Source organism: Polypterus senegalus, chromosome 1 (assembly GCF_016835505.1).
Source record: "Polypterus senegalus isolate Bchr_013 chromosome 1, ASM1683550v1, whole genome shotgun sequence".
Lineage (NCBI taxonomy): Eukaryota > Metazoa > Chordata > Cladistia > Polypteriformes > Polypteridae > Polypterus > Polypterus senegalus.
The window spans coordinates 324,673,275-324,688,900 of record NC_053154.1 but is presented as its reverse complement, the minus strand read 5'-3'; the positions used below and the strand labels follow the sequence as shown (position 1 = coordinate 324,688,900).

General features: G+C 40.4%; 1 protein-coding gene across 2 annotated transcripts in view; it reads left to right on the top strand.

Annotated features, from left to right (window-relative positions):
- Positions 1 to 15,626, top strand: part of LOC120515924 (tolloid-like protein 2) — a 361,663-nt gene that overhangs the window by 297,638 nt on the left and 48,399 nt on the right. For both annotated transcript variants that reach the window (XM_039737306.1, XM_039737298.1), the window contains 3 exons: positions 1,611 to 1,806; positions 6,641 to 6,766; positions 9,613 to 9,773. In XM_039737306.1, coding sequence (XP_039593240.1) covers positions 1,611 to 1,806; positions 6,641 to 6,766; positions 9,613 to 9,773 — 483 coding nt within the window. The remainder of the gene's footprint in view (positions 1 to 1,610; positions 1,807 to 6,640; positions 6,767 to 9,612; positions 9,774 to 15,626) is intronic.

Sequence of the window (15,626 nt, the reverse complement as noted above, 5' to 3'; positions counted from 1 at the left end):
TGCGCCACCCTAAAGTAATGTAACTTTTTAGAAAATGTTAAACGCAAAATGATCACCTAAGTCTTCACCCCCTTCAAGTCAGTATTTAGTAGACTGCAGCCATGAGAGCCTTGAGTCTGTGTTTAGTGGTCTGTCTCAGCTTTGCCCATCTACACACTGCAGTTTTTTCCATTCTTTTTCTTCCTTTCAAAGTGCTCATCTCTGTCGGGTGGCATTTTGAGTGTGAATGAGCAGCCTTTGTCAAGTCCAGCCACAAATTGTGCATCAGACTGGACTCTGACTCAGCCACTCCAGGACATTCACATTGTTGTTCTGAAGGCCATCCCAGTGTAGCTTTGCCTTTATGCTTGGTGTCTCCCAAGGCGTAAGTTTGCTGCATTCATTTTCCCCTTACAAGGCTTCCAGGGCCTGCTGCAGAGAAGCATCCCCACAGCCTGATGCTGTCATCGCCATGCTTCATGCTGGGAATGGTGTGTTTTTGATAATGTTCTGTGTCGGGGGTCTCCATGCCAGGACAGACCCAGCATGCAGATGATAAATAGACCCCCTAGAAGATTGTATACCGAGAATGGGCAAGTGGAAAATAAGAAACACAGAAATACAGTTCACAGTGTGCAAAGTGCACATTTATTTTAACAAAAGTGTGAACTGTGCTGAATAACTTGTTTTCAATGACTTACTTAGAGTTCATTTTTCCTGCGCCGGGCAGAGGTAATCCACCTGAAGCTAAGCACGTTCAGGCCTGGCCAGTACTTGGATGGGAGACCATCTAGGAGAAGCTGCTGGAAGAAGTGTTGGTGAGGCCAGCAGGGAGCATTTACCCTTACCCTATTGGGCTAAAAGCGATTGCCTTTGAGGTTGGTCAGCAGCAGCAGTCTTGATTTTGTTCTGTGCCAAGCTGACTGCACAAAGGTCTTCGAGAAATGTGTGCCACCAGGTTTGTCTCAGTCGCCCTTGGTACTGTTTCCCATGCACTGGGTGTCCACAGCATGGCCACTTGGGCGTGCGGAGAAGGTTGCCCACAAAACAAAACCGTTCAGTTACAATATCGAGGGCGAGTAGCGGTTCAGTGATACACATCTTCATTTCTGACTTGATCATGGTATGAGATACAAAGGATCTGTCAGCGGCACCATTGCTGGAACACATTCCGGCAATTTACGATGGTTGCAGTCGCCTTCCATGTTTCACTGCCATCGATAGCAGTAGGAATTACAATCGAATTATATTTTCAGATAAGCCCCAAGCGGCACATCGACTACCTAATCAGACACAGGATGTCTTGGTCAGACCCACTGTCTGTCGCCACAGTGCTACCGAGGTAGGTGAGGTGATCCTCTTCCTGAAGGTACTGTTGACTGATGTAGATGGGGGGGATGCAGACATTGGAGTACCCTACACATAGAACCTTGGTTTTCAACACACTGATTCATAACCCAGCAAGCACACATACCTGATGGGTCTTCTTATTTTTACTTTGTGTTTGGTGCATCTCACAATTTACATCTTCTGCGTTGCTTTGTTTTGTATTCTTGTCTTGTGCTAGGGCTCATTGCAAAAGATCCTCCACAAAACGCATATTGACTGATTAATTTATTTTACATTCAAAGATTGAAAGACATGACAATTGTGCCTATGACTTCCTGGAGATCCGGGATGGAGTCCATGATGACAGCCCCCTCATTGGCCACTACTGTGGATATGAAAAACCAGATGACGTCAAATCAACCTCCAACCAGCTGTGGATGAAGTTTGTGTCTGATGGCTCCATCAACAAGGCTGGCTTTGCAGCTAATTTTTTTAAAGGTATAGTTCACTATCATCCTTAGTAAGGAAGCAAAGTGTGGCAACATGAACAGGCACTTAGAGACAGAACCAGACTAATGCATGCTCCACAAAGTTGATTTACTGACATTAGAGATGTGTTGTATGTACGTGTAAAGAAAAGACAAAACAGGGAGCAGATTGGCCATTCTTTTAATGTTGAACGAAACTGCACCTTTACCCTTCTTCTGGATACGGTGGATCTTCTCTGCTCTGCTTTCGTTTTCCACTTCAGGCCACAGTACAAAATTTATAATATAAAGTGTGAATAGCAACAAAATGTAAGAGAAGTGATCAAAAGGAGATGGTGTATAAAGTTCACAGTGGTTGAAAGGCGTAACCCTGCTGCTCTACTGAAGGGACCATTTCATCAGGAATAGCACTCCTCACCCAGGCCTGCTCTAAAGGAAATACAGTATATAGTGCTGTATGGTCATTTTTCACCTAGTGTGGATGTTCCCCCTGCCTAGAGATTTACTTGAAGGTTATAGTCTTACTGTGTGCCATACTAATGGTGTCCTTGCCACTGCAATACTCTGCCAGCCATGTATGCCCCATGCCTGACACTTAGTAACAGTTAAAATAAAATGAAATGAACACCACTTTCTTGACATTGCAAGTTTTGTCATTTCGCACTTACAGGGTAGTACAACAAGCAAAGTCTTTTTTTGTCTTCAGAACAGAAAACTAAGTATCATTGTTTTATTGTGGTAGGATCCCAATTCTGCTTTATACTCTTTGTTACCTGGACCTTCACATTAGATTCTCCGAAGTTTATGATTTTTTTTTCGTAGTCCCTAACCTTCTTAAATTTCCCTCACATACTCCAGGAAGCTTGCAGCTCCTTATCACTGCACAAGTAGCCAGCCAATCATTCAAATTCAGTTTTATTTAAGAATCCAAGAATAAAACTGAATAAAAAAAATCGTTGTGCGAGGAAAAGTAGCATCTTTTACAAGTACCATAAATTTACACTGGCTGTTAACAAACTCACAGCACATGTATGTTTTTATTATATGATGATAATAATAATAGCAGCTCACTATTCAAAACGCTAAACGCAGAGACCACTCGGTATTCGAACCTGTTACCACATGCTTGCTAAACGATAGCTTTTCCACTGCACCATCTGAGCATTGCCACTCTGACAACCTTCTGAAAATGAAACGTGCAAACACACACATATGCGAACGTCTTTTACTTTATACCGACATGTCTTCAGTTTTATTCGTGACTAAAAGCATACTTGTTTTGCTATACCTTTTGTGAAAGTGTTTGTTGGATATTTGGCCTTCAGTCTTCACATATCCTACACTTCACGTCAAAATTATGTCGTTATTACTATAACATATGAAAAACATTTTCTGTCTTAGCCGTGTGTTCAGCATTTCTTGCCTCGCATTTCCTCTGTCATTCTATATTTACACAGATCGTTGTAGACACGGAACACACATGACATGTATGCATTTCAAATCATGTTATTTCATTAAGCTGTCTAATTCCTTACAAATGCATCGCCAAATAAACACCAACACAGACTGCAGTAGGGTGATGCCTTATGGGGGTGGGGGGTATAGCAGGCTATTTTCTGCTAATCCACACATTTGCAAAACAAAAGTGGGCTAGCTGTGCAGTGATAAGGAGCTACGAGCTTCTTGGCATATGTCAGGGAAATTTAAGGAGGTTTGGGACTCCTTAGCTTCAGGAATTCTAGTGTTGACAGAAATCACGTACTCTTTATCACTCATATCAGGGTTGGCTGCTATTGTACTCCTTTTACATCTGTAATTCCAGGCAATTAGATTAGATTAGTAACAGGACATGCAGAAGAGAAAGTTACACATTCATTAATTTGTTATAGATAATAATATTAGTAATAGCTCAGTATAATGAGTGAAGTTAAAATAACACCGCCTGATACTAGGCTACCAGATGGCTCTCGGTCTTATTATGTTGAATGTTCTCTGGTCAAACTTACTCTCTGCTCCCACATGGCCTTTGAGCGGAGTGGCAATAAACAAGCAAAGTACGGCAACTGAGAGAGATGCTCTCCACTGGATGGAAAATGGCAGAGAGAGATTAACATTCCTTTGCAAGCCTCAGTTATCCAATTCTAATGGTCCTTGCAATGCCTCTTACATGAGTCAGAGTGTGTAGTTTCCAGTGACTCAGCTCAGGTAGATTCAGTCGCTATTGGTAGTCCAGTCGAGCTTTGTTCCTGTCAGCAATTTCTCCAGTTTCAAAAGAGGCATAAATGTAGTCTCAGACAAACAAAGAAAGGATACACTGGTAATTAGGTTGTAAACTGCCTTCCCAAACCTTCCTTCTAATACAGGCTTTTTTCCTAAGGGGGTGGCTCATAGAATTTAAAGTGACCCAATCTTTAATATATGATGACACTTAAGCGACTTGGGCACAAATAATGATAAAAAAAAGGATTACAAAAAAGTGGGTGGAGTGGTAGCTTTCTGGCTAAAGGGTCTGGACTTGTAACTCGAAGGTTGCCAGTTCGAATCATGGCAGTGGCAGAAGGAATACAACTCCGCTGGACCGTTGAGCAGGACCCTTAACCTGCAAGTGCTCAAGTAGTGCTGTAGAAATAGTTGACCTTGCACTCTGACCCCAAAACTCTCTGGAGAGTAAGTTGGGGTATGCAAAAAATGACAAATTCCTAATAAAAGAAATTGCATGGAATGCAAAGTTCTGTCTATCTATTTATCTGTTACTGTATATGGTGCCTTTCTTGTCTATCTATCTATCTATCTATCTATCTATCTATCTATCTATCTATCTATCTATCTATCTATCTATCTATCTATCTATCTAAATCCACAAATCTGATGTCACAGATAAAATATCAAAGCACCAGATTCACAAGTGGCTTGTAAACTATGTCAGAAGTGGCAGCGCATGCTATAATAAAGCATTCTTGTGGATTCTTGCACACTCTGAATCAGCATTTAACAAAATTTCCTAATGATCCAGAGGAAAAATTAAGTAAACATTTATAACACCATAAAACACAGCTTTTGTCATTAGAAAGAAACGCTTCCTGAAAGCAATGGCTCTTTTGTATACATTTTTTCACTTTTCCCTTACTGTATGCTTCCTTTTCAGAAAGCTATTGTTTTCTTTTTCTTTTTTTGATTGTACTAATCTCCAAGGGGAAACATTTGCTTTTTGCATGACCTTTGGGGTTCAGAGTGCAGGGTCAGCTATTGTACATTGCCCCGGAGCAATTTTCAGGTAAGTATCTTAAATGACAATTTACTGAAAATGATCAAAGTGTTTAATATTAAAGAATCAGTTCAGTATTTTCCGAGTCAAAATTCACAAATATGGTATATATGCATTTGCCATGCTAAATTGTGTTCTAAAGTTTAAGCATTTTCTCAATATTTTAAAAAATATCCTGCCCTCAGTGGCACCACCGGAAAATAAAAGCCTAAAAACACAAAGCTAAACACTAAGCAGAAATGGGTGTGCTATGTGCAATTTGGTAGCAGAGATGTTTTGTTGTCGCAAATGTAGCTGTGAGAAAAGCTCTGCGCTACCACTCTGCCTGTTTGACAAAACCTCTTTACCAAACTTTAACCTGATTTAAACTAAGTGTACACCTATGGCTTTTGTTGAATTCTTGTCACTTGATTACAGGCTACGTACCTTAATTTGTCCCTCAAGAGCTGACACTTGAAGACCGATCCACAAGCATGCACAATGATTCTGACATTTTTTTATTAGTTTCAATGAGCAGCTTCATCCTTGAAGAGCCACTTCTGCCCACATTTTATGAGTGTTACCATTGATTTCAAAGGAAACAAGCGTTCAGCCAAAAATGATTGAAAACTGCTGCATGCAGGAGTTTTCTAAATCGTTCACAGTGAAAACTCTCAGGTATGAATAGTATCATTAGAAATAATGGCAAGTAACTTTTCAAACTGTTCGGGAGCATTCGGGTGTTGCGGTAAAATGCTCAGGTGTGAATGAGATATCTGGGGAAGGCATCAAATTGCCAGATAGCAGCAGGCAGACCCCCAGAGTTGCTACTTAGCACACTATGGGGGAATGAGCCTCTGGCTAAAGGGGGTCTAGGAGAGCGCCTCCTGGAGAGGATTTTTTTGATTTGATTAACATTTGTTTCTAACTTTCCATATTCCAATGTTGAGATATTCTTTCTGTATTTCTGCCATCTACCACACTAGATTACAATAAGTTTAACTGTTGGGTTTTCTATACAAATGACAGGATAAAACCCTTTCCTCAATTCACGGAAAAACTTACCAGTCAGGTGTGAAACAGGGGAGAGGTGATGGGTGAAGGCCTGGGTTCGATTCCTCTGTCCAGCTACACTTTATAGCAAAGAAGAAGAATTGGAAACAAGGAGAACTGAATCATCATGGGCTTGAGACAGTTTGTAGGGGTGGCAAATAATAAAGCAGCAGAAACAGCCACAGCACCTCTAGCACAATTAGGAAAGGGAAGTCCCTTCAGCTGCGTTTAAAATACTGGAACATCTCAGATCATTCTGAGGTTTAGGGACCCTCCAGCTACATGACTTTCTGTCGTATTTCAGGTTTAAGTTGGCACAGTGCAGTATTATTGACATCCTGTTCTGTCCAAAATTCTCGTGCTGTCCAGTCTGGTAGTGCTGTCTTCATTTTCTCTATTATACATAACAATGTTTTGGTTTAATTTTTGCTATATTGTATTCTAAGGTTTGATTGATTGATAATAATTTAAATTTATATCAGAGATGCAACTGTAACCATTATTGTTGGTCATCCTGTTTTTTTTTATTTTTGTCTTTTCTCCTCAGAGGTGGATGAGTGCTCCAGGCCGGACAATGGTGGCTGCGAACAGCGTTGTGTGAATACACTTGGCAGCTACAAGTGTGCGTGTGATCCCGGGTTTGACCTTGCACCTGACAAAAGAAGCTGTGAAGGTAAAATAGCTGAAAAGGGAATGTAAATTTCCATAATATGGAAAACTGCATAGTATGACCTCCAGGCATATGTGCTGTTGCTTGGTGTTGTATTCTGGTTTGATTTGCACAGCACCTTTTGAAAATGCAGATGACGTGACTCTCTTAGGGTCACAAAGTACCTGTCTCTGTCTCTACAGTAGCAGCAACTTCTTTAAATGTGAAGGGGCGTTGGGGTTATCAGCCAGCTTATTTCTTACTCAAGGTATACATTATGATACATCCGTCCATCCATTATCCAACCCGCTATATCCTAACCAAAGGGTCAAGGGGGTCTGCTGGAGCCAATCCCTGCCAACACAGGGTGCAAGGCAGGAAACAAACCCTGGGCAAGATGCCAGCCCACCGCAGGGCACACACATACACACACACCAAGCACACACTAGGGGCAATTTAGGATCGCCAATCCACCTAACCTGCATGTCTTTGGATTGTGGGAGGAAACCGGAGCACCCAAAGGAAACCCATCCAGACACGGGGAGAACATGCAAACTCCATGCAGGGAGGACCCGGGAAGCGCTACCCACTGTGCCACCCATTATGATACAATAATAAAAAAAGTTAAGTGTGAAAAGAGAAAGGACAAGTAAAAAGGCATGGGCAAGCCGTGCCCGTACAGTGTATTGTTGAAAATAACAAGAAAAAGAAATTGACTTTCAAAAAAATGAACAACAAAGTAACAGCTTTCCAGACACAAGTTCAAAGCTAAACTGCCTAAGACGGCCGAACTTCCGGTTTTATGTGCTGCCGGCAGGAAGGGGAGGGTCACTGGATGTGACACCAGAGATGATTGGCCTGTCAATCTGCAGTGGGCGAAAAAGAGAAGGCATTAGTACACAGCGCCAACCCCTGGTTCAGCAGGTAATTACCATCAACTGAGCCCTTAAGTTTTCACCCAGATGCACACGTGTGACAATACACATCCAGTATTTATATACTACTTTTTAAACTTTTGAGAGATACAATTTTCATATAAAGGCCTAAAGTTTCATATGACGCAGTCCACAACACCTCGCCGCATGTCAGTACATGTACTGGTGTTCATTTTCTTGATTTATGCTGACATAGGTGCAGGGGTGTTGGGAGGAAACGGAGTAGGGAAGGAAGGTTAATGGCAGTGAAGGAGCAATGATAGAGGAAAGCTGCAAAGGAGAAAATGACGCGGTTTCCTTTTCACTTTTCTGTAAGAAGATCGAATCAATGTTAAATCCTTTAACTGCTAAATAAGTTATCTTTGAGTGGCACTAAAGCCAAACTATATCTCTAGTGCCTCAGTCTTGAACTCGCCGGTCTGCCAGGTAGCTTACAGTGCTGACTAACCCTAATATAATGACAACATTCTATGAAATACAAGTTTAATGATTACCTCTACCCATGATTCAAGTTTGCAGTAATTTATGCATAGAATGCAACATAACCACCCAAGTATTGTATGGTGTCTTTTTTTAAGTAAGATAGCAGCTACAGAGAACTTTTTTTTAGCATGCCAGAAGCACAGGTGTAGGTAGAGCAGAGTTTTTCTGTAACCTAAAAAATCCCAAGGCACATCACGATTCTACCAACCACCAAAACATTAAATCTATAGGAGACACCAGCGATAAAAAAGGGCAGCTCAGCAGTTGCCGTTTGCAGAGACAGCACTTACTGAGCGCTTTGGACGCATCTTCTAGCTGCTTTGTCCCTTTTAGTGCTCAAACATGCAGTCCTCTCTCTTCCTCACTTTACTGAACCGGGGTGTGTGAAAATCGCTGCCGACACGTCTCCTGGCTGCTAAAGTGCTCTCTAAGTGCTGTGTCTGCAAAATGCCGATCACGGAGCAGCTTTTATGTCAGCTTCGCTAGTTAGTCCAATCATCCTCAGACAGGTCTTGACCACCTATGGAGTTTGTCTCTGTCAGGTCATTACACTGTTATTTCCACAGCATACCTGGGAGCTCACATGCCACATCCAGTTTTAACACAATGTATGCTGATTCAGGAGATGCTTATTCTTTCAGTTAAATCCGTCTTCAGCAGTGCATTCAGAGCCAACCGTCGTTTCGATCGTTTAATATCACTTTGACACGTCTGTGTCTCGTGCTATTCCAATTTGAGAATTAATACATTGTTTTCTTTTTGCCTTCTTTTCATCTTGCCTTCGAAGGCATTTGAATTTGAGTTATTCTCGCTCAACTAGTGTTTTGTTAAAAGTTCAGGTTTCATGTCATTGTTTAAGTTTAAACGACAGCTTTTCTTTTAATTCCTTTGTGTACATTCATTTTGTGATTCAGTGTGTATTTACTACGTGATTTATGTATTTATGATTACGTTTTAATGTTAGATGTGATCAATTACATACAATTAAGCAAATAATTAATGTTTTTGTTAATTGATTCTTAGCCCTAGTTGAAAGCACTGCTTCTTTAAATTTGAGGCGTTTTAGCATATATATATAGTTATATATATATATATATATATATATATATATATATATATATATATATATATATATATATATTCATATATATAGTTTCTAGCAGTACAGGCAGTGGCGTCTGAAGTCCCCGGTTGCTAAGATGCAGATAAGTAAGTACATATGATATGTAACTCAACATTAGGGAACAACTTCTTCTGTGTTCTTGCTAGTGACATAGTGGCCAAGCGTAAATGAAAGTGCACTTACTCAATGTATTTGTGTTAACGCGGGTCTGTATTACTGATTTTTTTCTTTTTTTTTGCCTCTGTGGTGCTAGTCAGCATCTCAAATTCTATCGCCACTGATAATTAGTTCTGTGCTTCTTTATTTTTTTTTCATTTCTCCATTTCTAGCTGCATGTGGCGGCTTCCTCACAAAACTGAACGGCACCATTACAAGTCCGGGGTGGCCAAAGGAGTACCCTACCAACAAGAACTGTGTCTGGCAGGTGGTTGCTCCAACCCAGTACAGGATCTCTTTGCAGTTTGATGTTTTTGAGCTGGAAGGAAATGAAGTAAGCAAAATGTTTTGTTTTAAAGGGAAATTAGAGGAAAGTGTGCAGGATGATATCAAAATGGGATAAGCTTCAAAGCAATTCAATGCTGAAATGAAATTTTTGCTTATGTGTCTCTCACAGGCTGTTCATACTAAAACACTTACTACAACACCACGCATCTTACACAGAGAATAGAAACACTTGTGTAGTAGTCGGTTTGATTTGGCTGTTGGATAATCTTATGAGCTATGGATAAAAACTGACCCCAAATCTAATGGGGCTAATGGTCTTGAACAGAGGAGGGGAAAAAGGTGACTGGTTTTATAGCAAAAGCAAAACACATACAGTAACACGCAATTCAATAAAAAAGACACTTGTATAGCAATTCAGCAGTTTAGCCGTTGTGTTCCAAAACACAAATCACAAACACCAAGAAAAGATCTGACTAAAAAAAAAACCCTCACAGCCGCCTTCAACTACCCAGATCAGGAAACCACATCACAGAAAAGGCCCAGTGGGATTCCTCATACATATTAAAACAGCAACAAAAGTTGAGCAGCAAAAGGCAGGCAAGCTATTTTATAATAACAAATCACCACAATAGATTTTTCTCATAGATTATATTATCGTTTATGGGACTGGATTGTGATATACCGTTATGCTACAGTTCACAAAGTACAAACAGAGAAATGCCAGTACAGCATGTCGGCTCATTTCAAGCCCTGTGTACAACACAAGCCAGGAGCAGCGACATGTCTTGGTCAGTTTAAACACTTGCACTGTTCACTAAAGGGGTTTACCGTGAATAGGACATGGAGGAGGACATTACACATATGTTCACCCAATTATTTATTTTAATCTGTTCATTTTTGTACCATGCTGAAAATGTTTAGTTCCTTCCATGGGCCACATAAATGTGTACCCTGTAAATGTCAGTTTTGTCTGCAAAAGGTTAGAGGGTACCAGAAATCAGTGTGTACTGCTTTTGATATAAACCCTCCAAAACATGTTAACGGTACAAGATTATCGATCAAAGTGTTACGTTCAAATCTCACTGAAGCTGCCACTTTTAAAGCATATGCTGCATGGTGAACACTGGTATACCTAAAATATATGGCGGGTCATGGGGGAAGAGGCACTGCTTTCTGGTGGGACACCAACAGGGCTGCTCTTCAGAACTACAGCTCCCATGCATCCCTGCTAGTGTCTATTCTGGGACCATGCCAGAGAAGCACTGCCACCTGTCGTACTGGGGAATGAATTGTATTTACTAGACAAACTCCTCCAGTCCATTCATTAGTCTTCATTGCTGTGTGGGATTAGAATTAGATCTCATCTAATCAACTGAGATGTTCTTCCATCCATGCTGCCCTTCCATTATGGCCTCTCAGCTGGGTAAGCACTTTGAGCTACAGTTTTTGTATGAAAATGTGCTATATAAATAAATGTTGTTGTTGTTATTCTTCATCCCAGTTCTAGATGCCTGTCTATCCATACAGCATCTACTGGTAGGCAGTGGTGCATAGTGGTTAGGGCTTTGGACTTCAATCCCTAAGGTTGTGGGTTCAAATCCCGCTAATGTTACTTGACCTGCTTGTGCTCTGATTGGAAAACCAAAAAGTAATGTAACCAATTGTATCATAAATGTTGCAAATCGCCTTGGATAAAGGCATCAGCCAAATAAGTTAACATAAATGTGCAGGGTTTATGAGCTTCCGTTGTCTCAAAAACCAATATTTTCCTGGCCAAATACACTGTGCACTGGTCCGCACTCCTGTCGTACAACTAACCTTTAAAATGCCTTACAGCAAGCATGTCCTGGAGGGCCCCAGTGGCTGCAGGTTTTCATTCTAACCCTTTTTTTAATTAGTGACCTGTTTTTGTTGCTAATTAACTTTTTTTGAATTCATTTTAATTGACTTGCTCTTGAAGACTCGGACCCAATAATTGTTTCTTTTTTCTTAACACTAGAATTACCAGAGCCTATGAAAAAACTTGTAAATCCGTCCTACCTTAAATCGCTTCTTAAAATCATTCACACCTCTCCACCAGCGTCTTTTGTCATCTAAATGTCACCTAAAGGTTGGTCTCGTCCGATGCGGGAGATGGACGTCTGAAGTGGAGCTCCGCTAGCAGTGGTGCTATTTTTCATATTATTTGCTCATTATTCTGAGATATCCTGTATTTATTCAACCCGAGAGGGACCGCTACAGTATATGTAAACACATATAAACATGGCCAACAAGAAGGAAAGAACGAAAGAATCGAAGACTAAAGCTACATCCAAGCTGCGATCAGCAAGCCCTAGCTCGAGATACGGCCTGTCAGAGACAGACCTGGATCAGATGGGCGAAAGTACAGACTCCTCGGGACCACGGTCCGCTACATCGTCGCCGGCTGAGAGCGAAAGGGGAGCGAAGGTGCGATCGTGAGTGCAGATGTGGATAGCTCGCCGATTGGAGAGGATTACCTGAAACTGGAAAAGGCCGGGAGGTCCGCGGCTTCAGTTACGCAATTACGCGGGACTGGAGCAGCGGGGACACCGGCTTCAGCAGAGTCTGCTGCTTCATCTACGGCACAAGAAGGCACATTTGAGCTATCTGAACTGAAAGTGTTGCTCGCTGAGCTCACGCAAGATATAAAGGAAAGCGAGAAGGCTAATGAGAAAGCAACGGCAAAGGCACTTGAGAGACTGAAACAGGAATTAAAACAGGAGATGAAACAGGCCAATGAATGTCTGCGACAGGAAATCCAACAGGCAAATGAAAGGCTGCGACAGGAATTCCAACAGGCAAATGAAAGGCTGCGTCAAGAGGTCCAACTTGAACTTCGACAGGTGCTGGGCAAAATTGAAGAGCGCATTGAGAAAAACTCGGCTAAACTGAGCACGCTTGCTGATCAATTGGAGCATCTTAGTGAGACATTCACGAATCGGATCGAAATAGCCGAACATCTAGCTCCAGTGCCGAGGAAAGAGCAGTAAATGCCAGTTCGAATGTAAAAACTCGGAGAAAAACTTGGAGACAGACTGGCTGCTTTAGAAGATGGGAATAGAAGGTATAATGTCAGAATTGAAGGCCTGCCGGAGAATCGAGAAAGTTTAAACCCTGTGAAATTCGCAACTGAACTTTTTTCTAAAATAATCGGGGGCGACTTTAAAGCAGAATCTGAGATAGCAGCGGCTTACCGCGTACGCGGATCAAACACCGTCAGACCCCGACCAAGATCTTTTATAGTTCGTTTTGAACGATTATCATTTAAGTTAGAGGTGATGGAACTCCTCAGAAAAAAGGAAGATATTATATATGAAAATAGCCACATTCGCGTCTTCCCTGACTTCTCTCCAGCAACAGCTATTAAACGCAGCCTTCTATAATATTAAACAGCTGCTACGGCAAGCCAATGTCAAATACGGCCTCCTGTATCCGCAAAACTGAAAGTGGAATGGCAGGGTCATTTCTATGTTTTCGCTAGCAAGGAGGAGGCAGAAAATGAGTTAAGAAAGCTGATCCCGGGACTATTCTGATACATAATTGTGAGTCATGGCGGTAAATGATAAAGCTAGGATTAATAATCTACTGTCTGATCTATTTGTTTTAAAATACGGGTTTTTTATCAGCATATATTCTCATATTCTTATTATTATTATTATTACTTACTTATTACTTATTATTACTTAGTATTACTAGGGCTAAATGTTTATGTTTTATTGTGCTTAATTACGTTTTCCTCCTCTTTTTTCTTTTCTAATTATTTCATGTGTACCCTAAATGAGACTGTTCAATATCATACCCTTGGTTTGCTGTTATTGCTATTACTGCATTAAGACTTGTTATGCTTGTTTTGGACACATCTTTAACACCATCACCTGGGTTTATTATCTGGGGATATCATCTTAATGCACTAAAATTGCTGAAGATTATATGTATGTGTGTATGTATGTATGTATGTATGTATGTATATGTATATATATATATATATATATATATATATATATATATATATATATATATATATGTATATATTAAGTGCAAAATTTTTTTTTTTTTTCTTTTTCCTCTTTTAAAGACTATATTGGTAACAGATATCTCTATCTTTTAACCTTAAAGCGCCACTGCATGGGGGCTTGATGTGCTTTGGACGTGCTCTGTCTCTGGGTATGTCAGAGGACTGGGACTGCATGAAGTGGGTTTTAGCCTCACCTGGGGAGGCAAAAAGGGAGGGTGGGGGTTAAGGGGAAGAGAAAGAGAGCAGGCTTGATCTATATCTAATCTATCATCTCAATCTTTATAATTATAACTATCAACGTAATAATAAGCTGCATGGCAACAACTCTTGGGGAATAGGAAATTAAGACCTAAACTATTTCACTTCCAGTTAAGACTATAAAATGACATCAAAAACTCAGAATCAGTGTCTCCATGATGGGACAGTTAACTTCGTAAGCTGGAATGTTAAAGGCCTGAATCACGAATTAAAGAGAAAGAAAGTACTTTCTCACCTAACAGGTCTAAATGCTAAAATAGTATTTTTACAGGAAACCCACTTACTAAGTAAGGATCAGTTCCGCTGCAAAAGACTGGACTGGCCAAATGTTCCATTCTAGTTTTACAAAGAAAACTAGAGGGGTGGGAATTCTCATACATAGAACAGTACCATTTGTAGCATCAGATGTAGTATTGGATCCTGAAGGGAGATATGTGATGGTCATGGGAGACTTATCTAACTGTAAAATGATTTTGATAAATGTTTATGCACCTAATGTTGATGATAAGGAATTTATACAAAATTTATTTGCATCCATTCCCAATCTGAACACTCATAAACTTATAATGGCTGGGGACTTTAATTGTGTTCTAAATCCACTTTTAGATAAGACTTCCTCCACAGGGGAACGCAACTAACACCGCAAAGATAATTACAAAGTTTATAACTGATCACAACTTATCAGATCCCTGGAGGTTTTAAACCCAAATTCAAGAACATATTCTTTCTACTCACCAGTACATCATTGCTACTCAAGGATTGATTACTTCTTTATAGATAATAACTTCTTGCCTAAGATTAAATCTTGTAAATACGATGCTATTGTTATTTCAGACCATGCTCCGATGATCTTGGAGCTGAAATTACTAAGCCCCATACACTCACCCCGCAGATGCCGCCTCAATCTGCTTCTATTAGCTGACGAGAATTGTACTGAATTTATATCCAAACAAATTGAATTCTTTCTAGAGACAAATACATCCCCTGAGATCTCTGCAGGAATACTCTGGGAAACTCTTAAGGCCTTCTTAAGAGGACAGATTATCTCATATCTTTCCCACAGAAATAAATCCAAGCGAAGAAAGTAGCAGAGATAAAAAGTGAAATTACTAAAATAGATGAAGAACATGCCAGACTACCAAGCGAGACTCTACATAAGAGGAGGCAGGCTCTACATTCAGAATTAAACCTCTTGACAACTAAAGAAACCGAACAACTAATTTACAAATCCAGACATCATTATTATGAACATGGAGAGAAAGCTAATAAGCTTTTAGCGCAACAAATTCACAAGCAAGATGTACGCAACGCAATCTCGGTAATTACTAACACGAATGGAGATAAAATCATCGAACACAAAAATATAATGTACACTTTTAGAGACTACTATAAATCCCTATATACTACTGAGTTTAAAGAAGACAATATACAATCTAATGCATTTCTGGATAAATTACAGATACCACAAATTGACGCTTTTAGTGTGGAGGAACTCGATAAACCTCTGTCATTATCAGAATTACTGGATGCTATAAAGTCACTCCAAGGTGGAAAAGCAGCAGGCCCTGACGGCTACCCTGCAGAGTTTTACAAGAAATTCTCCGC